The sequence below is a fragment of the Prunus mume genome, linkage group LG4 (assembly GCF_029339155.1).
Source record: "Prunus mume cultivar Tortuosa linkage group LG4, ASM2933915v1, whole genome shotgun sequence".
Taxonomy (NCBI): Eukaryota; Viridiplantae; Streptophyta; class Magnoliopsida; order Rosales; family Rosaceae; genus Prunus; species Prunus mume.
Window position 1 is genome coordinate 13295207 of NC_142701.1, and position 27138 is coordinate 13322344.

The 27138-nt window shown below is 36.0% G+C and overlaps 4 protein-coding genes across 7 annotated transcripts; 3 read left to right on the forward strand and 1 right to left on the reverse strand.

The window, feature by feature from the left end:
- Nucleotides 1-358: 358 nt before the first annotated feature.
- On the forward strand, nt 359-3152 carry LOC103327646 (NAD(P)-binding Rossmann-fold superfamily protein). 2 transcript variants are annotated; one of them, XM_008229987.3, is made up of 9 exons: nt 360-611; nt 747-833; nt 930-988; nt 1380-1475; nt 1590-1667; nt 2056-2118; nt 2212-2385; nt 2559-2654; nt 2799-3152. In XM_008229987.3, exons 1-9 carry the CDS (start codon nt 434-436, stop codon nt 2880-2882), a joined length of 915 nt encoding a protein of 304 aa, XP_008228209.2. In that variant the 5' UTR covers nt 360-433; the 3' UTR covers nt 2883-3152. The 2 variants fall into 2 exon arrangements, with proteins under 2 accessions (XP_088907471.1, XP_008228209.2); XM_089051345.1 differs by lacking the exon at nt 1590-1667 and having other exon boundaries at nt 359-611; nt 2799-2986.
- A 2862-nt stretch (nt 3153-6014) lies between these two features.
- On the reverse strand, nt 6015-7916 carry LOC103327645 (protein ELF4-LIKE 4). Of its 2 annotated transcripts, none has more exons than XM_089049674.1 (2): nt 7648-7916; nt 6015-6607 (listed from the first exon to the last, which is right to left on the reverse strand). In XM_089049674.1, exon 2 carries the CDS (start codon nt 6571-6573, stop codon nt 6229-6231), a length of 345 nt encoding a protein of 114 aa, XP_088905800.1. In that variant the 5' UTR covers nt 6574-6607; nt 7648-7916; the 3' UTR covers nt 6015-6228. The 2 variants fall into 2 exon arrangements, with proteins under 2 accessions (XP_088905800.1, XP_008228208.1); XM_008229986.3 differs by lacking the exon at nt 7648-7916 and adding an exon at nt 6777-7602.
- Nucleotides 7917-11747: 3831 nt separating this feature from the next.
- Nucleotides 11748-12872, forward strand: LOC148917950 (uncharacterized). The gene is made up of 4 exons (XM_089050458.1): nt 11748-11785; nt 11991-12327; nt 12416-12647; nt 12733-12872. The coding sequence occupies exons 1-4, from the start codon at nt 11748-11750 to the stop codon at nt 12738-12740; spliced, it is 615 nt and encodes a 204-aa protein (XP_088906584.1). The 3' UTR covers nt 12741-12872.
- A 1849-nt stretch (nt 12873-14721) lies between these two features.
- LOC103327643 (B-block binding subunit of TFIIIC) lies at nt 14722-26981 on the forward strand. 2 transcript variants are annotated; one of them, XM_089050325.1, is made up of 17 exons: nt 14722-15231; nt 16026-16407; nt 16513-16587; nt 16699-16761; nt 17267-17470; nt 17863-18465; nt 18570-19325; nt 19999-20283; nt 20739-20894; nt 21045-21493; nt 22576-23056; nt 23372-23698; nt 23792-24566; nt 24675-24733; nt 25305-25787; nt 26504-26542; nt 26676-26981. In XM_089050325.1, exons 1-17 carry the CDS (start codon nt 14858-14860, stop codon nt 26859-26861), a joined length of 5697 nt encoding a protein of 1898 aa, XP_088906451.1. In that variant the 5' UTR covers nt 14722-14857; the 3' UTR covers nt 26862-26981. The 2 variants fall into 2 exon arrangements, with proteins under 2 accessions (XP_088906451.1, XP_088906452.1); XM_089050326.1 differs by lacking the exon at nt 14722-15231 and having other exon boundaries at nt 16262-16402.
- Nucleotides 26982-27138: the final 157 nt, after the last annotated feature.

The following is a 27138-nucleotide window of genomic DNA, read 5'->3' on the forward strand; positions in this document are numbered from 1 at the left end:
GGCCATCTCAGTTGAAGTTTGTTGCAAAGTGCAATGTTCCATATACGACTTGACTTTGTCTATTTTTTCGTCCAAAAAATTGTATTTGCTTTGCATGATCCTTCAAAAGGAGTGTAAAGATTTCGAGCATCAAACTATTCTTCCAAAGGGTCACGTGCGAATTACACATAGATTTTTGAACGAAAAAATAGATGAAATTATAATATAAGGGACACACTGTAACAAAATTTTAATTGGTGTGACAAATTAATGCAACAAAGTGTCAAATTGCAACGAGGTCTATGGTTAAAGTGGCATTGGGCTAATTTTCCCATACAAAAAGGGGGTTTGTTGTGTATGGAAGCATTTAATCTTATCTTCTACAGGCCATAGCATTAGTGGCAACAGAAAAAAACGGTTGGATGAGAGAAACATAACAACGTACGGACAACCAATGGCGGGTGTACTTCCTTCTTCATCAACTCTCTCTCTACTGGCTTCACTCAACTTACCTTATCTGAAGCCATCGTATTCTAGCTGTTTCATCTTAAGCACCCGAAAGAGTCCTCTTGTTCAATGCAAGGCCAAGAAGAAAGTCAGCTTCACAGACCAAATTCTTGATTATATTGAAGGTAATAATCTTTATTTTCATCTCTATCTTGTTCTAACATGCTGGGTTTTCTTCTTCTTTTGGACCCAATTCTTTATTAGTTGGCTGCTTTGTTTGCATTGTGTCTAAGTGATCAGTGTGTTCAATTTATGTGAAGGGGGTCCCAAGTTAAGGAAATGGTATGGGGCACCTGAGCTTCTGCCTAAAGATGGAACAAATGTTGAAGAAGATGATGAATTCCCAGGTGATGTGATGGCATATATAGCAATTTTATGCATGTTTATGGTCATGCTTTATTGGGCATTTTTTAATAAAAGGGTTGTGATATGTCCTTGTGCAGAAGGAGAAGAAACTAGGGATGCTGTTTTGGTAACTGATGGAGATAGTGAGATGGGTCAGGTGCTTTTCCAGTATTTTTCATTTTTTTCTGATGTATATTACCTGTGATTAATCTCCCATGTAGCAATTGAAAACTTGATTGAATCTACCTAAATTTTGAGAAAATAATTGATGTGGTAGATGAAATTCAAACTGTCACAACACAAAGATCACTTTAAGTGACATTGTTGCTTGCAAATATATCTGAGGAAAAGATGCCAGTTCCACAGAACAATTCATCTTCGGTGCAAGAGCGCTCGATCAGTGAGCTATTACGCACTCTGATAACATTTCTTAACATGGTCCTTAATATTTAATCAAGCTGCTTCTTGCAATTAAGTACTGTTTATATTGCTCTTGATTGGCTTTCTGGCATATGGATTCTGAGCCTTGTGCTATCTAGCCCATGTAGATGGTAATATTGTCATTGATTGTCAAAAGAGCTCGAATAAAAGCACTGGTGAAGGATAAGCGGGCTGCCCTTGAAGCATTTGGGACTTATGTTGAGGTGGGTGGTCATTAGTTCCTGTACTGGCATTTGCTGTTCTCATACTTCTTTTCATTTTTGTGCTTGAAATATTGACTGCATGGTTGTGATTTTGTTGTGGTTTTGTATGCAAAGTCAATGGCTGGAGATTCAAGGGACAAGCCATTTCTAAGGAGAGCTCTAAGAGGAGTTTGCACAGTAATATGCCCAAATGTATGCATATATAACATCTAGACCTCCCACTTGCTGGTTTTCGTGAAATTTGAGCTTCTCAGTAGCGGTATAAACCATCTTGAAAATGAACTGAACAAAATCAAACTTATAATGAAATCGAAATCTGTTCAGCACCTTATATCTGCTAGAAGAGATTGTAGACCTTCCACAATAGTTACAGTGAAATCAGCATTTCACGTAAAAATAACTTACATCTGGTGCAATGGACTGAAAAAATGGGAAATTGCACCTGAGAAATTTATGTTCGAACATGTGACATGAACTCTAATCCACCAGAGCAAAGATTGGTGCCTTCATGTTTTCGACATGATGCCTCTTTAGAACTCAAACATTGAAGATGTCTTTTAAATGTTTTCTGTTTTGTCAGGAAGGCTTCTTATCTACTGTTGGGAGCTTGAAAGGCGTCAAACATGTAATTCTCTTATCTCAGGTACCTCTCTCTCTCTCTCTCTGTTTGTGTGGAGAAACATTAGCACTGGAAAAAGGAAATGTTTGTTATTGTGACTTAATAATAAGGTTGCAGTTGTCTGTTTACAAAGGTGCCACTGGCATTCAAGCTCTCCTGAAAAGCAATGCAAGAAAATTGGCTGAGCAAGATGAATCAATACTGGTGGCCTCAGGAATCCCTTACACCGTGATCCGGGCTGGCTTGTTGCAAAATTCTTCTGGTGGAACTCAAGGTTTTAGCTTTGAACAGGTACTATTCAATGCCAAATTGTTTTGCTTTTTCATCAAGGAGCCATAGAACCTTTCTGGCTAAGTTTTGGGAGTAAAAACCAAAAAAGAAAAAACTCATGTTGAAAGTATGCTTGATCTGTTCATATCATTTGGGAAAAAATTCATGTCTCATTTTGATGTTGTTGTTTATAGGGTAGTTCAGCAAAAGGAACTCTTAGCAAGGAGGATGCTGCCTTTATTTGTGTGGAAGCAGTTGATGCAGTCCCCCAGAAAGGCTTCATATTTGAGGTATAAAAAAAAATGGAGACATTTTGCAGTGGGAAAAAGATGTAATGTTGTAAATTTGTGATCCCTTGTTGATTTATTTTGATCTGTCTTTTTTCCCTTCTTGATAAGAGAGTAATGAATCTTCATGGCATTGTTTGATAATAGGTGGTCAATGGAGGTGAGAAGGTTTCAGATTGGAAAGAATGTTTGAACAGATTGATGGAGAAATCGGAACAGCAACTTCAATAATCAATTTGTCTGTTTTCATTTTTCTTCTTCACAAATGTTTTACATGGGTGTGCTACTATGTTTAAATAACGAAGTGGTAAAAGATTTGTCCGTTCATATAAGAAGACCTGCACACCACGGCAAATACATCATCTTCATGCGCGGGTCGATGTGTAAGTGTTGAGCTGTGATACCATTTGAAACAACTCAATGCCTCATCCGAAAGTGCTAGTTGAATGTGACTTTTGGATTCTCAGGTCTTGCTTATACACCATGGATCTTTTCAATGCATTTCCAATGGGATTTTCAGCCATTTTACCCCTTGAATTATGACCCTAATCGAACTTAACCCTCCGATTACCCCTTCGAACTAACTTTTCAGTCAATTTAGCACATGCACTTATATATAAATAGCCAATTTAGCCCTTACCGTCAACTTTTTCGAATTTCATTCACTATTCCATTTAAAAAGTCACATACTTGGCACATGACTTACTATTTTACTTTTGAAAATAAGTTATTAAAAAGTAAATATTTAAATAATTACAAAATAAAAACTAAAAACCCTATACCCGGAGTATAGCCGTACGGCTATACGTTAAATCTAAACGTATAGCCGCGCGGCTAGACTCCACAAATAGAAAATTTTAAAAGTATAGCCGAATATTTTAAACCATACCACGCCCCAGCCACCACTCCCTACCCCAGATCCATCATCGCCAATGCCATCACCATCTTCTTCGTCATCGTCGTCATCTCTCTCTAATATTCATGCACAGATCCATCAAGCCCACCACCACCAAAACCAAAAATCCAGCTATCATTGTTTTGTTTTTTGTTCGAAACCTTTAGAAATTTCATTGAAAAAACCAGGTCTGCAAAAAATACAACGGGGGTGGAAAATTTGGGTTCATTTTAATTTTCATTTGGACGGTGCGGGGAGGCAGCCAAGGTATATTGTACAGACAAAGCTTCAATCTAGCTTCCTCTCAGAGACACACCTCCATTGCCGCTGATTCTTTCTTGCTGGATGGGGCTGTTTTTCCCTTTTTTTAAAATTTAAATTTTATTATAGTTTCCTTATTAATTATAATTTATTTTACTCGAAATTACAAGTTTACTCCTATAGGTGACAGAAAATTGGATGAAATTCACACAACTTAACGACAAAGTCTAAATTTGCCATTTTAATTAATTCAGTTGTTAAATTGGCAGACTTTTCAATTCGGGGATTAAGTTCGATTGAAATCCTAATTTTTTTTTTTTGGGGGGGGGGTGTATATAGCAATTTATCTAAGATTTAGGATATCATATGTCAGTCGTGATCACTTGAGATAACGCATTAACATTTTATGATCGTTGGTGCATATGAGTCTCGCAACGGGACTCACATGCATTTAAAGTCAAAAGGGCTCACTCAACGGCCGCAACAAATCTGTTGTATAATATTATATGACTTCTTTACTATAACATTTAAAAACTTACATTCAAAAACCTTTTTCCATATATATGAACAAGATTACTTTAAACGAGTTGGTGAACGTTGTTCTGACTCATAGCTCCTATGTAGGGGCACAATCTTACGTTTCCAAAAGTCCTTGCTATTCCCCAATTTGGTTTTGTTTTTGGCTCAAAGATCAATCTTTGGTTTAAAAATCTACTGTACCTTTTCCATTTGATGGGTACAATTTTAATTTAGGAGATATTATTGGAGAGAGACTGGAACTTGCATCTCAACCGCATGATTACTACAAATTGAACTATCTCCTTGCCTAGTAACCACTTTTATTTGTCATACCTTCAAAATTCAACTCTGATTATAGCAATCAATTATCTCAACCACATGGTGGTCTTTGTGCTGGCCTTGATTTGAATGCAAATGATAACTGACAAATTTAAGTGAGGGTCCTTAACCACCATTAAACTTTTATTTTGGTCAGGCAAATGGGCCACTGAGCTCAAATAAGACTAAAATCATTTACCATCCATTAGGGGGAGGAACATCATACATGAACCAACCTCAACCCCACATGTATCTTCCTCAACAATGCTTTAGGAAAATCAGATATTTGCATCACTTCTTAAGCTTATATCAATGAATGGATTGTTACCAAAGCCAAAAAGTGTTCAGAAACTATGCCAAAACCTACATAGCAATCATCTACCACATGAGAGAGAGAGAGAGAGAGAGAGAGAAATTAAAAGGGAAGATACAAAGTGAAAACTTTAAAAAGGATAAGAGAATCAATCAGAAAGAGATAAACCTAAGCAAAGGATAGCCTGAGCTTCAACCAGTTCCATTCCACCTAAAAAAATAATGAACAGCTGGGCCCTACTCTTTCTTACTGTTTGATCAACTTTCTGTCCCTTTAAGTGCTTTCTTGTAAAACTAAGCAACAAGACAAAGTTCAAAAGAACAATCATTTATACTACATGAGATCTGCATTGGTGGTGTTAGTTCTAAAACCAAAACCATTTCCTTTTTTTCATATCTAGTTATTATTATTTTTAATCCAGAGCTGCTTTCTCCAATTTTCATAAAGCATCTTAAACCCAAAAGCCCCCTATGTCAAGGTCATTGGAGAAGTAAGATCAACAAGCACAGGAGCTTCTGAACATACAAAACTTGGCTATCCGAGCAGCAAACAGTATACACCAATCCTCCACCGTAATCCTGAACTAGGGAGGGGAGGGCACCATAAGAATATCTTTTTGACAAACATGGGAAAAGAATAAAGTGGGTAGCTAAAGTTCCCATCTGAAGCAGATAATATATCAGAAAAATGATTATGAAACCAATGAGAAAATATAAAAAAACCAAATCAAATTTCAGCTTTTAAGGGAGTCTACAAGTAGAAAGCTGTGATCTCTGAACAGAAATTTCAAACTGATAGCATTTAAGCTTGGGTAGATTAATGAATAACACCACTGCACTTGTGAACGCTTGAAAGTCACTCATGGACAGGTTAAATACATGAAAAAGTGATACATCCAACACTTTCTTTTCCTTTTATTTTCTTATTCTTCTCCGTCCTAAAAAGAATTGATGAATGCATCCACCAATTGCCAACCAAAATCTAAATGATCTTTATAGGATTAACTATGAAATCCTAAACAGAAAAGCATGCACAATTTAATCTAGCAGATCCAGTGTTGAAACTGAAAACTACAGCGCTAAATTTTCATAGAGATATTTCATGAAGTTTGTGGCAGTGAATCTGTTGCACGGAGCCTCAGATATAGATATAATTGATACAGAAGAGTAACACAAGCTCATCAAGTTCTTCCCTCTGGTAGTACAAATTTTTCTTATTCAGTAATGAAGAGTGCAGAATCTATAACTATAACAAAGCCAATTTTTGAACAATTACCCGGATCTAATTCTCTTCTCGCTAGATTTTCCATCAGATTTCAAAGTCCCACCTGATTCAGCTTCTGATGAAGCTTCCATTGACCTGGAAAAAGAGCTGGAGAGGTCAGCATAGAGATCTACGACCCTTCTAATGTTGCTGTTAAGCTCTCTAATTAAGCCAACATTCCGGCTGAGGTTATCAGGGATCTTGGACTCGTGGTTTTGGTTAATCTCATTAATTAGCAATCTGTTCTGATCCAAAATATCTTGCACTTGCACAAAGCTCTTCTGAAATGTCTGCACAACCTTGGTATCTAGTTGGGTTCCGTTTCCTATGCCTGTAAATATACTACCTTCCATTCTAATTTGACTTCAGCCAAGAACAGTTCTTGTCCTGCATCAGAAACAGCATGTATGAGGAAAATGAAATGGGCAACAAACTTTACAGAAGATGAAATCTAATGGGTACCCATTTTTTTACATACAAATAAAAAAACACAATGAACGGCCATGACTGAATTAGCAGGAAATTGTAGGGTAAAGCAGAAAGTAAAGTTTCAAACCTTGTTTGCCAGAATCTGGAACCAACGTATAGGTAAGCCACAATTCAACTGTTGCCAATCAACAATTGAATTACCTTTTAGTTTTAGCAATATTGAGGTGAATTTTCCTATTCTTTTCTTTTCCTCTGTATTCTTTGGAACCAAACACAAGGATAAGGATATGTCTGCACCACAGACAACTTACCAAGTAGAAAAAAATCAGACATGGGTTTTTAATGACCTAAAAGCAAATACCCCTTTTACCTAGAAAAGGAACCTTTCCCTTCTGTGTTTTCTGAACCAACCTATTCAAAGTTTTGATTTTTAATTTTTAAGTGGAAAAGAATCTCAACAATAAAAGACCCCAGAAACCCAGTCAATGCCAAAGAATAGTCAGTCTTTCAGAAGAAAAACAGCAGAGACACAAAAAAGGAAAAAACAAAATTAGTCAATAAAAACCAGATGAAGAAACTTTACTTGCAGAGAACAACTTTGTATTGATTCTAAACTTTGCAGCAAACAATAAAATCAAGGACTCCCCATACTCTAAAATAGCAATATCCAGGTTGGTAACAAGGCAGTGTTTTCTGATAAACATATGTTGAAAGTTTTGAGCTTCCAAAAGCTAAAGCAAAGAGAGGATTTTCCATAATTAACATACAGACAGGGTCACCCAGGGAGAAACAAAGAAGCATAACTAAAATGAACAAGGATTAAAACATACCCATTAACCCAGATAACCCAGAAAAGTCTACAAGGTGCAAAAGGAAATGAAACTCTAAAATGGAACATATTGAGGAAGAAAGAGAGAGAGAGCCAATATTCTAGAGAAAAAAAAAACAAAAGGGCATGAAATTTTATGGAGAAAGTAATACAAAGCAACAGAATTTACTTATTTACGAAAGTGCTGCTGTGCCGGCAGGCCAGAAATCATGAGAGAAACATGGAGCAGATCTTCTGTACATGAGATTTGATTGACAGCCAAGCCAGAGAACCAGAGCCAGAGTTGCTCTCTCTCTCTCTCTCTCTTAACTCTCGATTGTCGCCTCCTCGTTTTACTTCACGCAACTTTTTACTTCATTGAATTCGTTGTTGATTGTCGCCGTGAGAAAATACAGTGTGTAAGTGTGCGTAGGTGACGCACTCTGTATCACAAGGACAAATAGTACCCGCCCCCACAAGAAGATAACATGAAGAGAGAAATCAAATCAAGCCCATCACAAGATGAGTGGATCATTAAGGTTCATAATCATAATTACTTAAAATAAACTCGAAAGTGACCCGATCTGAACAAGTAATAAACAATTCAGATTTTGATTCAACGCTAATAAAACGAATTAAATTAGTATTCAATGCTTATAAGTTTGGTTTAAGATTTTAAATGAATCACTAAAGTATGATAAACATCGTCATCTTATTAAGGAATTGTAAAATCTTTTTTCAGCATTTTTTGTAACAAAAATTTTACAATCCACATGTCTCCTGCGTGGACGCTACATTTTTAACGTTTCAAGTGCTTATAAAGAGATATTATCAAAGCCGTTTGAACCATAATATTTAGAGGTGGACATTAATTCGACTGAACCAATCAAATTAATTGAGTTGAATCGCAAAAAATAATTTAAGTATGGTTTCATCAATAAAAAGTCAAACGGTCTAAAAACAAATCATACCATAATGGATCAATTCGAACCATCCTTTTGTATATTTATTTTACTTTTTATTTTGTTTACATGTGTAGTTTTTGTATGGGATAATAACTATATAGATGTTGATTTTAAAATTTGATAGAACTTGAAAGTTATAGATGTTTGAATTGTGGCCTTAATAATATTTTACAATGGTTTGATGTGCTAGAAAAAAAAAAAAGGTAGCAAATTATGAAATATTTTGTTGCATTTAGGCTAACAAAGTTGAGAAAATGCAACAACAATAAAAGGGCTTAGGTCCAAACTGCACAAACCAAACTGAATCGAAATTGATTTGATTTAGTTTGGTTTGGTTCTTCAATAGTTTTTTTATATCAAAATCAAATCGAACCAAATTGTTCGATAATAATTAATTTGGGGGTAGTTTTAGAAGGATTCGGATCATTTGTTTTGATTTTCTCTGCCATGATCTGCTTTATTTTTGTTCTCTGCCATGATCTGCTTTTTTTTTTTTTTTATCAAAAAAAAACTTACACCCAACTAACGGGATATTTAATGTCTAAAGTTTTTTTTCCTTTTTCTTCTTCTTCGTGTTCTGTCCTGTTGAAAGACAAATCTTTTTCTTCTTCTTTTTGTTCCTCATCGACCAAACAACGAACATACACTTAATAATTATCTAATTTCTCAAACTTTTGGACAACAACCAGTTCCACCTTTGATCGAATTTGACATAATTCTTGGTCTTCTCCATCTCTCATCAGCTTTACCCCCAGTGAAAGTAAATATATTATATAAAAAATTAACTGAAAAATACGAATAATATCAAAATATTAATTAATCAATTAAAGGTTTAAAACTAAAACATGAAAAGAAAAGAAGAAAAAATCTCATTTCTCTCAGATTTACCCGGATGCAGGCGTACCCACCTAACCACTCTCTTTATCTATCTCACCACGACCATAACCTTGCTTCAATTTGATTGGAGAGAACGTTGTTTATTGCCTTTACTTTGTGTCAAAAATATATAAAATATATGTCATTTATTTTTAAAATACACGTGCTATATTCTCTACCTTTGGATTGTTTTTTTAATGATGTAGCAGTATTATAGTGAAAGTAAAACAGATCATGGCAGAGAAAATCAGAGCAGATGATCCAGATCCGTTTTATAATGAAAGGGATCCAATTTGAACCCTACCCACCCTAATCATATTTAATTAATGTGTTACTTACTACCCGTTTGACATTGTTTCTTTGGGGTGATAAGTGATTTTTAAAAAAATTTGGGAAGCCCAGCCCGTTTGGTAACCTGTGATAAAATCACTTATTATTAAAAATTGCTGTGGGAGAAAGCAATAAAGGAAAGCAGTTAATGAGCTGCTTTCAATTTCTGATTATGTGATAATCAGATTTGAGGAAGCGCTGAGTTTAATGAAAATTAAAATATTCCGAAAATACCCCAACATGATTTCATGCTCTCCTCTTCTTCGTGCGTCTTCTCTATCCCAAGCCATAGAGCACTGTTCTCCTTCTCTTCCATTCTTCCTCCATTTTTTTTCTTGTTGGATCAATTGAAGTGCACTCCTAAGAAGCCACAAGACTCAAGTAAGAGACATATTGTGTTTATTTCTTCTCAATTTCATTCTTCCCTTTTTCTCTTTAATTTTTAGGGTTTTAACTATCCTGGTTCTTCTTTATGCCATCTCTTCACATAGATCACTCCTCTCCTTCTCTTCCACATATTGCCTACGATTTTTTTCTGGTTGGATCAATTGAATCGCACTGCTAAGCTACAAGACTCAGGTAAGAGCCGCATATTATGTTTATTCATTTTCAATTTCCTTGTTCTATCTTTCTCTTTGATTTCTAGGATTTAACTTTCAATTGTAGCTGCTATTGGTTTTTTATATTTCGTATTGGCATGAGAATGACATTTTTCCATTTTGGGTTTTAGGGCCCTTTCCTAATGGGGTCAAGTTCCTATAAACTAGTTCAATTGGTATAGAGAAGGGAAATAGGCAAATAGATTTCGAGGAGGTACTTCTTGGAATTTTCTGTATTATCTTGGGCATAACTTCTTCTTTTTTAGGTTCTTCAATTCTTGTCTACTTCTTCTTTTTATTATTTCTTTCTAATGTTGGGATTTAGGAACAAAGGAATTTAGGGATTTAGTGAACCCATCTATTTTAAGAAACCCAAATGCCCAAATGAACACTTGGTGAAGAAGATTCTAGGTGAAGCTTCTCTACTTGTCAAGCATGTATTAGCATGAACAACTCCATCCATAATTGACGAGCTAAGAAAATCCTCCATTTAAGATAGTTGCAGAGCAAATACCACCATTGTTCTCCTTTATGCTACTTACACTGGCTTAAGATAGTTGTTTGATAATTTCCAGTTTGTTCTGTTATATGTGTCTATATATATATATATTAGTTTATATAAATAGTTTCAGTGTTGAATATTCCAACGTAATTTTGAAATTCTGATATGTGATAAAATTGTGCTACTAGTTTAAGCATCACTCAGGACAGAATGATCCTGAGACTTTATAGCAGAAGTCCTATAAAATAATTACTATTCAATGTGGCACTAAGTTATAAGTATACATAAGGGTGCAATTTGGTAAATTAGTGTAGATTTTTTTTTCTTTGCTTTTTTTTTTATTTTGAATTTGAGTCATTGTTTTATTTCATATTTCATCCCTTTAGTTTTCCTCTTGTTGTGAGCTTATCAATTTGTGGGCTTGCAGCGTGCAATTGTCAAAAGAAGTAATTATCAATTTCTCTATAATTTGGGAAATATCGTATAAACAAAAGAGATTCTGTTGGTGTTTATTTTGTTCTCTGTGTGTGTATCATTACTCTTTGAGATCCTTGCTCTAGCATATCTTAAAGGTGCAGATTGTTTCTTCAATTTTGTTTTACTCTTCTTAGTTGTAAATTTATGTTTCATTATTGTCTTGTTTTTTGGTTTTTCTTTTCCCAGTCTCTATGCTGCTTAACTATAGTTTGGTTTGTTTGTAATTCACTTGTATACCTATTATTTTCTTTTGTGCTTATATATAATGTCTTTGTTGTAATAAGATGTCAAAGAAGAATAGTAACTTCAACACAACTGAAAATGTTGCAAGTGGATCTCGAAAATTGTCAGCATTGTGGAATGCTTAAACTATAGCCATCTTCATTGACCTTTGTATCAAGGAGTTGGATTTAGGCAATCATCTTGGTACTCACTTTAATAAAGTTGGATGGGCAAGGTTGGTTATAAATATTAGTAAAGAGATAGGAAGACTATACGAAAAATTACAATTGAAACACAAGTGAGATTTACTGAAAAAAGAATGGAAATTATGAAAAGATCTAAAAGGGAAGGAAACAGGTATTGGGTGGAACGTCGCTAAGAATACCGTTGATACATCTGATGAATGGTGATAAGATAAAATTCAAGTATTTGAATTTTTTGTTCTTGTTTTAATATAGTATTGATATCCATGTTTTTTTTTTTTAAAAAGTTTGTTTAAAAATTTATTATAGTATCCATGTTTTAATATAGTATTGAATTTTTTGTTCTTGTTTTAATATAGTATTGAAAGTCATTGCCATAATATGTTCAGAATGGACAAAGATGTATTTATAAGATTGTGTGATGAATTTCAAAAAAATTATGGATTAAAAGGTTCAAGAAGAATGAGTGCTGCTGAGATGTTAGGGATGTTCTTGAACATCTTAGGACATGGTTATGCAAATAGGCAAACACAAGATCGATTTCAACATTCTGGTGAGACTGTGAGCAGATATTTTGGTATCTTACTTGATGTTGTATGTCGTTTGGCTGTGGATGTCATTAAACCATTGGAAAATGGGTTTAACAACACTCCAAAGGAAATCCTACAGGATTCTATATATATGCCCCATTTCAAGGTAACTATTGCATCTGTTACTCTTAAATATTTGTCTATGTTTAATTATGTTATAATTATTATCAAGCATGTCTTTTTATCTCTTGTAGGATTGTATTGGTGCTATAGATGGTGTTCATGTCCAAGTCATAATATCTCTTTCTAATCAAATACCATTTATTGGTAGAAAATGGATACCTACCCAAAATGTGATGGCTGCATGCAATTTTGACATGCAATTTATATTTGCACGTGCTGGATGGGAAGGCACGGCCCATGACATAATGATATTTCTATCGGCTTTACATGATCAAAGTTTGAATTTTCCTAAAACTCCATCTGGTATTATTTCTATCTAAAGAAAAAAAATTCATATAATTTATATTTAAGTTTTTAACATTGTGAATAATCAATTAAATTTTTTTAGGAAAATAGTAGATGCAGGATACCCACAAATGAGAGGCTACTTAGGACCATATAAAGGTGAAAGACATCATCTTCCTAATTTTTGTAGGGGTGTTCAACCAATGGGTCATAAAGAGGTATTCAATCATGCAAACTCTTCCCTTATAAGTGTTATTGAATGCATTTTTGGAGTATAGAAAAAGAGATGGAGTATTTTACGAGTCATGCCTAGTTATCCTTTTGCAAAACAAGTAAAAATCGTTATTACAACCATAACACTTCATAACTATATAAGAAGATATGCCAAACGTGATTGTCATTCTGATGAAAGTGAAGATGACCTAAATGGTATTCAAGGTGAAGAGATTGAGATAGAGGTTGATGCACAACAAGAAGATGGTCCTGCAACACAAGAAATGGAGGCATTGAGAAATCATATAGCCGCAAGTTTAATGAGTTCATCTACTTAGAAATGTATATGATTGCTTGTTCATGACTGACTTAATTTTTGTTATGACCATATTTTTTACAATATATTTGTTTTCAATGGAAACTTTATTTATTTTACAATTAAAACAAAATTTAGGGTGTGATGGAAACATATTTAATATCAAAAAAATAATAATTTATATATAAGATAAAATAAAAGCGCTTTTCCTTTTACCAAACACTTAAACAGAAAAGCCAATTCAAGATAATATCCTTTTTAGTCATTATACACTGTTCACAGCACTTTCACAAAAAATTTACCAAACACTTAGAAACTGATTATTGTACAAACAACACTTATAAAAAAAAGTTTACCAAATGCCAAACTGTTTTATCTCATAGCTGATTTCTCTCACAGCAAATCTAACAATAATTATTTTCACAACATAGCAATGCCAAACTGGCCATTAATCAATCAAGCTCACACTGTTAGAGCAAGTCCAGCGGTGGACCTAACCCAAGATTGGGGGAAAAAGTTGTTCCAGCCGGGCCTGGGGAGGTGTGGGACCCACCAACTTGGTTGGCCCAGCTTCACCTGAGGTTCAAAACGAGGGTGACGCCGCTAAAGTACTGCCATAAAGGCCGCCACAGACTCCCACGATTTTTTTCTCTGTTGCCACGTGGCCTCGTCTCGGGTTATCCGATATGATTCTTTCCTCCAATCCAACGACAACCAATTTTTTTGCAATAAAATACTGGAAAAAATTCAGAAATTTTTTAAAAGTATACCAAAAAATTAACGAATTTTTTTTCTATAAATACCAACCAATTTTTTTTAAAATTTATCCGAAATTTGAAATTGAAAATTTTATCGGATTATGAGATATGAATAGTATTGACACGTAGAAACTCGAAAATCTTATCTGAAAATATTATTCAAATTAATTATTGTGGTAAAAAAAGTTGTGAAAAAAATAAAAAAATAAATAGTAATTGCCCTTTGCCATGGCAACGGGTGGAAACGAAAAATACTATTTGCCAGGACAACTACTATTCATGTGAATAGTGGTTGCCCTAGCTCCCCTTGCCATGGCTAAGAGCGCCGCTATCAAACCGGGCAAAGGCCCTGCAAGCCAATGCACCAACGCACCACTTGCAATGGGCAAGCCCAGGTCCCACCTACGCAAGCCCAAGGGCGATTTTGCTCGACTTCAAGGGCGTCTGAGAAAAAAATATAAAAATTCAAATTTTTTTTTAAAACCAAAAATTATGGATGTTTTCCTATAAATACATAACAATTTTATTCACTTTCCTATAAATACATAATAATTTTATATTTTGTTGCATATATATATTTTTTCTTGCCTTGACTTGTTTTCTTCACAAACGCAGGATGACACTATTCACGTGAATAGTTCGCTTATCCTTTCCTTAGACTTAACTTTGTGAGTAAAAGTGCCCTAAAGGCAAATTGGTGGAGCTGCTCTTAGAACCGATAAAACTAAAATGGCCTCAAGTCGGAACGTCCAGAATCGGGTTGGCCCGACCTGGAATATTTTACAGCTTGGCGGGTCAACAAGCTTCGTTTGGTGGTACCCGCCTGAAATTACCTCGCTTCTTCTTCTTCGTCTTTCATTCCAGAACTGAACCAAAGATTTTCCCTCGAAACAAACACTGACCAGAAAAAAAGAAAAAAAAAATCCACAGATGCTTTCTCCATGGACTCAATTTTAAACTCAGCCTTAGCAGAAATCTGCTCGGAGCTCCAAAACGGTCTCTCTCTCCAGGCCCTCTGGCCCAGACTCGACCTTTCTCTCTCCTCCTCCAACCTCGACCTCTCTCCTCACCTCAAGCAAGCCCTATGGGACGCCCTTCGCTCCGTCCCAACTCTCAAGTTCGACGCCAAAAACGCACCTTATGGTCCGGCAGACCCTTCCATTTTGTCCTTCGAAGACGCCGAGAAGCTCAACCTGAAGCTCGTGGCTGACGAGGGTCTCAGGGACAACTTCATGGGCCTCTACAATGTCCGCTCCGCCAATGCCAGCTTGTCTAAGATTCAGCGGATGGCTCTCGAACGCCTCGTGACGGCTAGGTTCTATCTTTTGTTCAAAATTTGGTTTTGTATGCATTTTCATTCTTTTATAATGGTTTTTGTATATAAGCATGTCGGAATACGTATGTGTAAAATTGGTGATTCGATTGTGTATATGTGATTGTTTTGGCGGTTTTGATTTATTGTGTATATGTATGTATGTATGTGTGTGAGCTATCAACTGCGTCGTCATGGCTAGGTTCTCTTTGTTCAGAATCTAATTTTGCATGCATTCGCAGTTTTCTATTGCTTTTAAATATAAGCATGCCAGATATGCATGTGTAAAATTGGGAATGTGATAGTGTATGTATGTTTTTATATGGCGGTTTTGGTCAATTGTGTATATATCTGAATAATTCGTGCTTTTGATTGATTGTGTAACTTGTGTATATATGTATCTATATGGGAGTGTTAAATTGTTAATTTGTTTGTGTTTTCTCAGTTTCAATTTTCGGTGTTGGATTGGTTTAGTGAGCCATGAATGGAGTTGGTTTAAATTGCAATCTTTAATGTACACTTTAGTTCATTGTATTGTGGGTCGAGAACTGTTAATAGTCCAGGTAGAAATTTTATATATATACATGAGAGGAATATGTTGTTAGACTAAGATGGAAGGTCAAATGATGGTATAAAGGCGGAAGCAGTGGTTATGTGGTTTTGGGGGTTCTTATCCCCATCTCTCTTGTAGAAAAATGTTGAGTGTTTGCAAGTAAACTTTGGGAGTCATGGGGAGAGAAGAGTTTTGTCGGTTCGTTTGGTGAGTAATGGCTCATTAACAAATTGGGTTATCACAGGACAAATGGAATTACACAAAGTCAGCTTGCTAAGGAACTTGGCATTGAAGGGAGAAACTTTCATTATGCAGTGAAGAGCCTTGAATGTCAAGGGTTAATTGTGAAGCAATCTGCACTATTAAAGACAAAAGAAGCTGGTGACAGTCCGTTTGTGACTACCAATATGTTATACTTGTATCGACATGGGAAGCATTTAGGCTCTCAACAGAAGATTGAGATCACCAAGGAAGAACAGACTAGGGAGAGTTTTGGAAATGGAAATGAAAGTCCTGCAAGTGGAGATGGCTTTGCTGGAAAATATGTTAAAGAGGATGTGCTTGTAAAGGACTATCTGCCAGAAATGAAGGCAGTCTGTGATAAACTTGAAGAAGCCAATGGCAAGGTCACATAACTCAAGTTTCTTAAAAGTTTTGATGGATCTATTTAGTTCAATTGAATTTGTTTCCTTCACTTACTAAATTTGTTTCATGTTATTTTGTTTTTAAAGGTTCTTGTTGTTTCGGATATTAAGAAAGATCTTGGTTACAGTGGAACTCCTGGAGGGCATAAAGCTTGGAGAAAAGTAAAAAAAAATTAATTACTATCTATTTGCTCTTCCATCTCTGAATCAGCAATTCTCGAAGTTATGCTGATTGTTTTTCATTGCATTTTTCCCTACATACTGTGCTGCTAGGTTTGTCGCAGGTTGAAAGCTGCTGGTATCGTGGAGTTGTTTGACGCTAAAGTGAATGAGAAGGTTTCTTATTATTTTTATTTTTATTTTGTTTTACAAAATTGTTTTGCTTGACTGTGTTTTTCAATATTGCGTTTCTTTTAAATCCAAATTCTCCTGCTTTACTGTTTCACTTTGTCCTTCTTCTTCTTTTTTAATTTATCTTATAAATAAGTTTCCAGTCCTTTTTTTCTAATTAAATTATCTAAAGTACAAGTTCGTAGTCATTTTTCTTCTAATATGATGTTCTTTCCTTGCTTTAGAATTAGATGTTTATGTTCACTTTTGTTTTTGTTTGCAATATTGTGTTTAATAGAAAACCTAATAAGTTCATTTTTTATATATATTACCTTCCTTATTAAAATCCTGATAAATTATGATCAGAGTTCTTTTCATTGTTATGTTCTTAAATTTTGTTGCTGTTTTTTTTGGGTAATAAATAATAATTAAGTTCAATCTGTTCAAGGGCAAGGATCCATCATGTTTGTTCATTGGTCCTGACTTGATATCCCCTTTTCACTTTGGACAGGTTGAGTGCTGCCTGCGTTTTCCAGAAAATTCTGAGCCAAAAAGTCTTTCACATGTAGATGATCATTGTAATGAAGAACAGCAGGTGAAATACGGAAAGAGAAAGAAATGTCAAATCACTGATCAGCTTGTAGAACTTCCAATTGAGCAACAAATTTATGAATTGATAGATTCCACAGGATCAGAAGGTTTGACTAGGAATGAGGTGTGTGCATTAATTTCTTGACCAGCTATATTTTCTTTAAAGCATTGCAGTTTGATACCAACTCATTATTATTGATGTTAGCAATGGAATCCGTTGTTATTCTTTTAGCATGGGAAAGCTGAGGGTCTTTTTTAATAAAGACTGGTGTGAGGTACAATTGCCTTGCTCCTGTCTAAGCTGGCTGCTCATGCAGTCATGTTGGAAGTGCCTAGAAAGAATATAATTAATACACCTAGTTAAAAAGGGATATGAGCATTTCAAAATAGTTAGTCTATCCAAGTTTCAGAGACCATAAATTTGTCATGGTTCACTTCCATGGTTTACTTTCATACTTTCATAAAAGTTTGTGTTTTAATTTTAATTCTCAGAATTTTCATATTTTCTACAAACAGGTTCTGGAGAGGCTTGGAATTAACAACAAAAAAAATTGTAACCGGCTTGCTGGTATGTGGTCTAGGTTTGGGATGAATATACAACCAGAAATGCACCAAAAAGCCAAGACATATCGATTTTGGACATCTGTGGAACACAATTCTGAATCGGCTAATCCTTTTCTTAATAAATCAGAAAATGCCAATGAAAATAAAATTACTGACCTATACATTGGCAGCTCAGATGCTCTTGACAGGTCAGGTCAAAGTCAAACTCGTTCAGCCTATGATTGTTCAACTTTGAAAGGTGATACTGCTGGTCCCAGAAACATGAAAACTAGATACATTAATACTGAGCCTTCTGGTGGATCTCCTCGGTATAGTGAATCTAACCATATGCTTCTTTGCCCTGGAAATCCCCAACCGTTGTTTCTTGAGCCAAAAGATTCTACTTGTGACAGTAAACTTAGTTTACCGAGCACAGTGGAAATAAATGGTGCCTCACCAGAAACACCACCTGCTGCGTTAAAGCCACTTGGTTCTGGATCAGATCCGAGGTATCCATGTCTGTCTTTGACCGAGGATAGCACTAGAAGGGAAAAAAGGATACTTGAGCGGCTACAGGTTCTTGTCATCATCCATGACCTTGAGGACTTCTCTTGGTCTTCTTTTTTATCTACTTGTTGTATATTGACAACTAAATCTATTATTTTCGTTCTCTTGTCTAGGATGAGAAGTTTATTTTAAGAGCTGAGCTATATAGGTGGCTTGTGAGTCTGGAGAAGGACAAGTGCACAACAACAGACAGGAAAACTATTGATCGAATTTTAAAGAAACTTCAGGAACTAGGGCACTGCAAGTGCATACATATTAACGTCCCAGTTGTCACAAATTGTGGTCGTAGCCGTACCACTCTAGTGGTTCTGCACCCATCTGTTCAGAATTTAACTCCTGAACTAGTTTCTGAAATTCATGATACATGGAGGTCTTTTGAGATTCAAAGTCGTGGCCAGTGCTCATCTCGATGGAAGAAAAGTGGATCAGTTCCTGTACTGAAGGATGTTCAGAGGACTCAGAACCATGTCGGTACAGATATCCGAGCCATGAGATCAGAAGCCATGCGCTCTAACGGATTTATTCTGGCAAAAATGATTCGTGCAAAGCTGCTACATAGTTTCCTGTGGGATTTCCTCTCTAGTTCCACAGGATCTGATGATGCTTTAGCATCTGGAAAAGATGTCATTGAGCTAAAAAATCCTCACAGCAGAAGCAAATTGTTTTCACTAGAGGCAGCAATCAGGGCTATTCCAGTTGAGCTGTTTCTACAAGTTGTGGGCTGCACTAAAAAAATTGATGATATGCTTGAGAAGTGTAAGAGGGGTTTGTGTCTTTCTGACCTTTCAGCTGACGAGTACAAGTCTCTAATGGATACCCATGCAACTGGAAGGCTATCATTGGTCATTGAAATTTTACGGCGATTGAAGGTATGATTGTTTGGTTGCATTCAAAATTGGTTCGTTATATGTGTATAATCAGCCATTCAGAATGTCTGCCACATTTAAACCCATAAATCAGCCCTGAATGTTTGGCATTTCAAAGGTCATGCACTGGAATTGACGGATTGGTGGTAGAACTTAAATTTGTTGGGGTTTTGTGTCCCTAAAATCATGAAAGCAGCTCACTAATGTCATTGTCCAGAACATGTTATTTATCTTACATGCAATGGTCCACTATAGAAATCTGATTTGGACTCCAGTGTGCCGAAAATACTACCAGAAATTATGATACTTGTGATTTTCACGTTGAAAAGGTGACTCAGCCAAAAGCTTTGGATGAGATTACCCAATCAGAGCGTACAATAATCAGATTGCTTATTTTTGAGTTGTTATATTGTTCTGCATCTCTTATTGTGGTTCTTGTGCAACAGATCCTCATATCTGGTTCAAATTCAATTAAATATCTGGAAATCTGTATTTAACCTCATCATTCATAAACCCTATTCTTTGATTCCTCACTTGTGTTCATTGTAGTTTGGAGAGAGGGACCCTTTATGTCCACCTTGTGGGTTTGCATTGCGACATGTTGAACAGGCTTGTTTGCTTGCACATTGTAGATTTACGTTAGGATGCTAATAACTAATTTTTGTTGTTGTTGCAGTTGATTCGAATGGTTAGTGATGAACATTTGAAAGATGCAATTAAAGTTCCTCATGCCATTTCTACGCATGCATTGGAGTTTAAGCCTTACATAGAGGAACCACTTTCAAAAGATGCAATATCTTTGAGTTTTAGATCTGTTGATCTTCGCCCACGAATCAGACATGATTTTGTCCTCTCAAATAGAGAAGCTGTTGATGAGTATTGGCAAACTTTAGAGTATTGTTATGCTGCTGCTGACCCAAGAGCTGCTTTACATGCATTTCCTGGATCTGCTGTACATGAGGTTGTGCACTATAAGAATTTTTTTCTTCTTTAAATTTGTAGTTCATTTATTTTTGCTTGTAGAGGGTTCTTATAAACTTTTTGTCCACCATAAATTTGATATTATGCTGTTTCTTTTATATTTTTCAAGGTTTTTCCCTTTTCAGTTTTTGAATTATATATCTTGCACTGGATTTTTGCCTGTAACTCTTGGCTCTCTTGCACACACCCCAGGAGATTGAGTTCGATCTTTTAACTTTTCAAGAAATATATTTCAGTTCAGATAGTACAATTATTTTTTGCTAAAATTCTACACCTCACCTTTACCAGTTATTGGTGGTTGTATCCTTTATTGGGTGGAGTCCACATGAATTTGTATTTCTTAGGATTGCCTTGATATTGGAGTACAAATACTGCAATAGGAAGAACTGCTGTATCAACGTAGCTGCAAAATTATCTTCTTCTTTTTTTCCACAGGTGTCCCTGTACAGGTCATGGACCAAAATTCGAGTTATGACAGCTGCTCAGCGTGATGAGCTCTTAAAGCGAGTAGAGAAGGATGATCCAAGTGAAAAGCTTTCATTTAAAGAGTGTGGGAAGATTGCAAAGGATCTCAATTTGACCTTGGAGCAGGTTATATTCTGCTATGATTTGCTTACGTCTCCTTCTTATCCCTTTCGTACTGTATCAATAATAACCTGTTATGCAAAAATCAACATTTCGATCTGAATCGATATTTTCTTTATTATTTATGTTTGCTTGTCCCTGTAATGTCACTTGCAGGTGCTTCGTGTGTATTATGATAAGCGTCATCAACATCTTCATGGATTGCAAAATAAAAGGGATGAAGTTCAACCTAAAAAAGGTAGACGTGTTTCACGAAAAAGGAAGAGATCTTCTGAACAAGAGTCGGTAAAGTTCACAGAAACTGATGAGGTAACTGCACAGTTGGAAGAGCTGGGGAATGCCACATTATCTGACACTGTAAAACAATTCATTGAAGAAAAAAGTCTCTTGGTCACTTCTTCAGATAAGCATGACACACATTTGGAACCATTGGCTGATCATTTAGAAACCGGGCAGGAACCTGAACCAAACGAAGATGATGATGGGTGCCATTCAATTATTAGCAAATGTAGTTTTTCAAACTTGAAGTCAACACGTACTTACAAAAAAGAAAAGTTGCAGTCAACACGTCAACGAAGGTTTTCGTGGACAGAGGAGGCTGATAGGTAAGGGAAGAAGATGTAGATGATGCATGTCAGCTACTTTCCTTTTTATACCTTTTCCATTTTTCCTGTGTCATGTTGCTCCACATGGATTTAAAACTAAGACTTCAAAATTTTATTTTTTTTGAAAACAGAATTATCTTTGTTTCCAGATTTTTCCTTAATAACTCTTCCCCAGTAACAATACACCAAAAACTGTTGCTCCCTAAACCCCCAACAGGACAACCAACTGACACAGGTCCTAGTCAAAACATATCCATTGACGTTCCATTCGTTTACATATGTTACAGATAAAAGCTGATAAAGGCTAGCACTGTACTCAATAAGAAAGCAGATATGTAAACATTTTCCGATCATAAGAACAATCTGTTAAAGCTAGAAATGCATTCAATCGTATATTAAAAGCATGGTGGAGTTATGCTTTTATTATGAATTAGAAGATAGCAGTCAATCATACATTAAAAGTGTCAGTCAATGTCCTAGACCCAACAATAAAAGCTAGCAGTGTGGTCAATCGTGATTAAAGGCATGGTTGGATCTTTCAACTATGGGTCCCTGCATATGATACTCTATTATTGTTGGCCTAGGAGATTGATCGATGTTTGCACATTAAATCTTTTTGGCCAAAAGATGAGACAGAGCACAATTTGTTAAGACTGAAGGGGGGATTTCAATATTTTCTCCTCCATTTAATACATGTAAGCTGCATACTCTGTTGGCGTTGGTGATTTCTTTGTCGTCTTGATAGATTGTTAAGTAATTTTTGTCTGACATCCAAACAGCTTAAGCTTTTAGGTATAGTGGTAAACTAACAAAGTTTATCATGGTTTTAACCTTCCAATATTGGTTGAATCCCACATATTTGTCTTTAGTGATGTAGAAAAGCCCACTTGTGAGTGGAATGTCAGACTATAAATAATTGTTGGCTCATTTCCTAACAACTTCATTTGGGAATAGTGGTAATTCAACAAACTTTATCAGGTTTATCTGATCATGAAGAAGAAAAGAATATGATTCCTTTTGTTCTTTCATTGGAGTATTAGTTACCTATTTGCATTTCACTTATATTGGTATCATCCTTTCAGGCAATTGATTATCCAATATGTAAGACATCGTGCAACTCTTGGGCCAAAATATCACAGGATAGATTGGACTTCACTTCCTGACCTTCCAGCACCTCCTAGTACCTGCCAAAAACGAATGGCATTACTCAAAAGTAACAAAAGATTTAGAATAGCTGTAATGAGGCTGTGTAACGTGATCGGTGAACGATATGCAAAGTTCCTGGAAAAGACTCAGAACAGATCACTAACCAAAGATGATTGTAGGCTGCTTTTGCGAGGTTCGTCGGGGGAAGATAATGACAGAAATCTTCCTAATATCAGTAATCATAATCAAGGGACAGGTGTTCAGGAAGAACCATGGGATGATTTTGATGACAATAACATTAAAAGAGCCCTTGAGGAGGTACTTCACTACAAGAGGATGGCTAAATTGGATGCCTCAAAACGAGTTGGATCTACCTGTCAGGACTGGTCAGATCTTAACACAAATGCTGAAGAATATGTAATTATCGAATCCCTACACCTTAGATTTTATAAATCTTAACGTTGCCTTGTCATATCTGAAATAGATTTTAGTGGAGCGTGATTAGGTTGCTCAATGAGCCATGTGTTTGACTAATTCTCTGTGTGTTTCCCTCTCTCTCTCTCTCTCTCTATATATATATATATATATATAAATTATTTGTGTTCGTGTGCTTTGGTATCCACTTGCAATGGTACTGTATCTTATTTGATCGGTTTCTCATCCTCTTTTTCCTTCATAGTATCCAAATATCTGGCTGGTCTAGTTCACTGAATACTATTTACCTACCTTCAGGATCCGCAGGAATCTGAATTAATTGCATCAACTACTCCATATGAGGATGTTCAGAACCATAGTGGAAGAGGGTTGAAAATTTCTGCACGAAGATCATGCTGTCAACACCTTAATGAAAAGTTTTTTAAGCTTTTGCATGGAGTTAATGTTAGTACACAAGTCTACAAATCTTTGGCTGTTTCTAATGCTGTAGAGCTGTTTAAGCTTGTCTTCTTGAGTATCTCAACAGCACCAGAGGTGCCGAATCTGCTCGCAGAAATTCTACGGCGTTACTCAGAGTGTGATCTATTTGCAGCTTTCAACTATCTTAGAGATAGAAAAATCATGGTAGATCCTTGAGTTTTGTTAATTTTACATGCTCATGTTTTTCTAATTTATGAGCTGTATACGTTTCATTCCTGATGAAATTTCATTTGGCAGGTAGGGGGAAATGACAGTCAACACTTTTCTCTCTCACAACAGTTCTTGCATAATATTTGTATGTCACCATTTCCTACTAATTCCGGGAAGAGAGCTACTAAATTCGCTCATTGGCTCCGTGAAAGAGATAAGGATCTTATGGAAGGGGGGATTGATCTCTCTGCAGATTTACAGTGTGGGGATATATTCCATTTGTTTGCTCTAGTTTCTTCAGGTGAACTGTCAATTTCCCCATGCTTGCCAGATGAAGGCATGGGAGAAGCTGAAGATTTGAGAAGCTCAAAACGTAAAATTGACAGCAATGAATTTTTAGATGGTGATAAGACTAAAAAGCTAAAATCATTTGTGGCAGCAGAAGGTGAAATTATTTCCCGCCGAGAAAAAGGTTTCCCGGGTATCAAGGTATCTGTATATCGTGCATCATTTTCTACAGCTGACGCTGTAGATTTGTTCACAAACGATACTCCTTGTGAAAAAAAAAATTGTGGGAGTTATCAACTAGATAGTAATTGTGGTCAGAATATTTTATCTCATTCTCACCATATGAAAGAAATCCTTGATTCAAGTAGCACTGTCCATGTATTAGAGAATTGTAGCAACTCGCCTTGGGAAGGTATGGTGCGGTATGCTGAACATTTGCTGCCATCATGTTCTTCTCAAAATCAATCAAGTCCCATCCATCCCGAGGTCTTTAGGTCCATTTACAGTGCTATTCAGACGGCTGGAGACCAAGGACTGAGCATAGAAGATGTTTCCCGAATAACAAATATCCCAGGTTTGGATTCGATGACTTTTTTTATGTGCGCATGTTAATTCGTATCTGTAGTGTGTGTGCGCTCTCATGCATGCATTAGTATTGATTATCTCTTGATGTTCCTTTTAGGAGAAAGGATGACTGAGTTTATCATTGACGTGCTTCAAACATTTGAACGAGTCTTAAAGGTTAGTTTCCTAATGATTTAGCAATCTGAGAATAATTTCTCATTGATAAAGTTTGTTGGTTTTTCACTGTGTGTGCATGTTAATTCGTATGTGTATTGTATATTCTGACAATCCCCCTCACATGTGGGCCTCTTTCTACTACTCCTGCTCTGATACCATGATAAATTCATTTGATTTGCCACCATTTCTAAAAGTTTAGGTTGTTAGGATGTGGGACAACTACTATTTTATATTCCAATTTCTAACTTTGTGTTGTCCTCAGCTGGAATAACCTTAAAGTTGTGTGCCAAATTAAAGTACAATTAGGAATTCTTTGATTTAGGATTTGATTAACAGTGGAGAGATGGTTTTCTTTTTGTTGAGGTATCAACCTGAAGGCATTGTTGTCACTTTTTAAGCGGTGCCAGACATTAAAAAAACTGTTTCAAAATGACTTAACAGAATTTTGGCTTTAGAAATTAGGATTAGCGTTATTTGGCGTAAATTTGGATCTCAGGAAGTTAAAGTGTGTGATTTCAATACTTCAATCAAATCTGATGACTACAGCTAAACATTGCTGCTTTATTCACAGGTCAATGCTTATGACTCCATTCGTGTTGTTGATTCTTTGTATCGTGGCAAGTATTTTATGACTTCAGTGCCAGGGATTTGTCAAAAACTTGAACCACCTTCTGGGAGAAAACCACAAAGAGGCAATGATGGCCATTTGATCCTCCATCCAAAAAATTGTGATAGTGGTTGTGCTCATTTACCGGGGGATATAAATATGAATGTTGATGATGTTCATAAAGTGACATTTCTTAATTTCCCTGAAGAGGTTTGTGAGCTGTCATATAAAAAACAGACTAGCAGTGAGCTGGAAGGCTGTATGGAAGGCATAGAAGTTTCACCTAGAGGGGATGGTGAGGGTGAATCTTCTAAATCCTCTTCGGCTAAACTATGTGTGCCAATATTACCATGGATAAATGGTGATGGGACCATTAACAAGATTATCTACAAGGGACTCCAGCGACGTGTTCTTGGAATTGTGATGCAAAATCCAGGGATATTAGAGGTACTTTGCATCCTTTGGGTTTATATAATTCTATTCATGGCTAGCAAAACATTTCTTTTGCTACCTTATGTCGCCTTTGCCTCCCATAAATCAAATGTTGCGGAGGGTGGAAGCTTCAAATCTGAAGTAACTAGCAATGTCAATATAGATATTCAATCTTACGATTATCTTGCTGAAACTTTTCTTCTTGCACATTGCTTTAATTTTCATACTCACCAGGCATTGCTAGTGAGCGCTGGATGCAGCAGCAAGGTTCCCTTTGCTGCCTTTACTGTTAATATTATTTTTACTTACAAGATAAACACATTGGTTATAAAATTGTTGTTGAGGCTGCTTTCCTCTTGATTATCTCAACATTCCTGTTGGTCTGCCTATTGATTTACCTATGAGTTTCATTGTTCTGCTCAGTCAGCCAGCAAAATATGCTAATTAGGGTTATTCATAGTTATAGTGAAAGATGTTTTCTTCTCATTAAAGTTTTGCCATTATGTTTGTTTTTCTCGTTATGGATGATTGTCATTCTGCAGCTGTATACAAATGGAACGTCAATGGATATGTGTTGACTAGGACCTGTCACGGTTGTCCTGTAGGGGGTTTAGGGAGATTTTTGGGTCAGATTGGGCATATCAAGCTTGAACAAATAGCTTTAATTGGAAAGGCTTTACACAGATAATGTAGTTTATTCTCACTTCTTCTGTCTTTGTTTTCTGTGTTAGGATGAAATTATCCGCCGGATGGATGTACTGAACCCCCAGGTATTCCAACCCACAATTTGTTGTATGAACTAGTTTCTCTACCAATATATTGTCTGTCTTTTCTTGTTATGGTAGAAATTATGTCTGACTTTTTCTATTTCAATATTAATGCTAACTTCTAAATTTCTTACAGAGCTGTAGAAAGTTGTTGGAGTTGTTGATTTTGGATAAACATATTTCTGTGAGGAAGATGCATCAAACTACATCCAATGGGCTACCACCAATACTAAGGACTCTCTTTGGAAGCAGCTTCACTGAACCAAAGCTGGTTTTCCGTGAGCATTTCTTTGCAAACTCTACAAGCACGTCCTTGCTGTAGACGTTTTAGTGTCTTGTTCTAAATCTATTTTGGAGCTATACTTGTTGTTCGACGTGCTTTGTGGGTTAAAGTTTCTTGTACAGGATGTGATTAAAATATATGCATTCACTGATTTGGCAATTTCTGTATAGCTCTGCAATGTATGAGGTTCTGAAAAATCAGTATTATGAAAACATGAAAATGATTTTCCATTCCCAAAGTCCCTTTTCTCGCGGGGAAAAAAGCTCCCAACTGTAATTTTGTTTCCAATAGTGGTGCCCTGATTGTACTTGTGCCT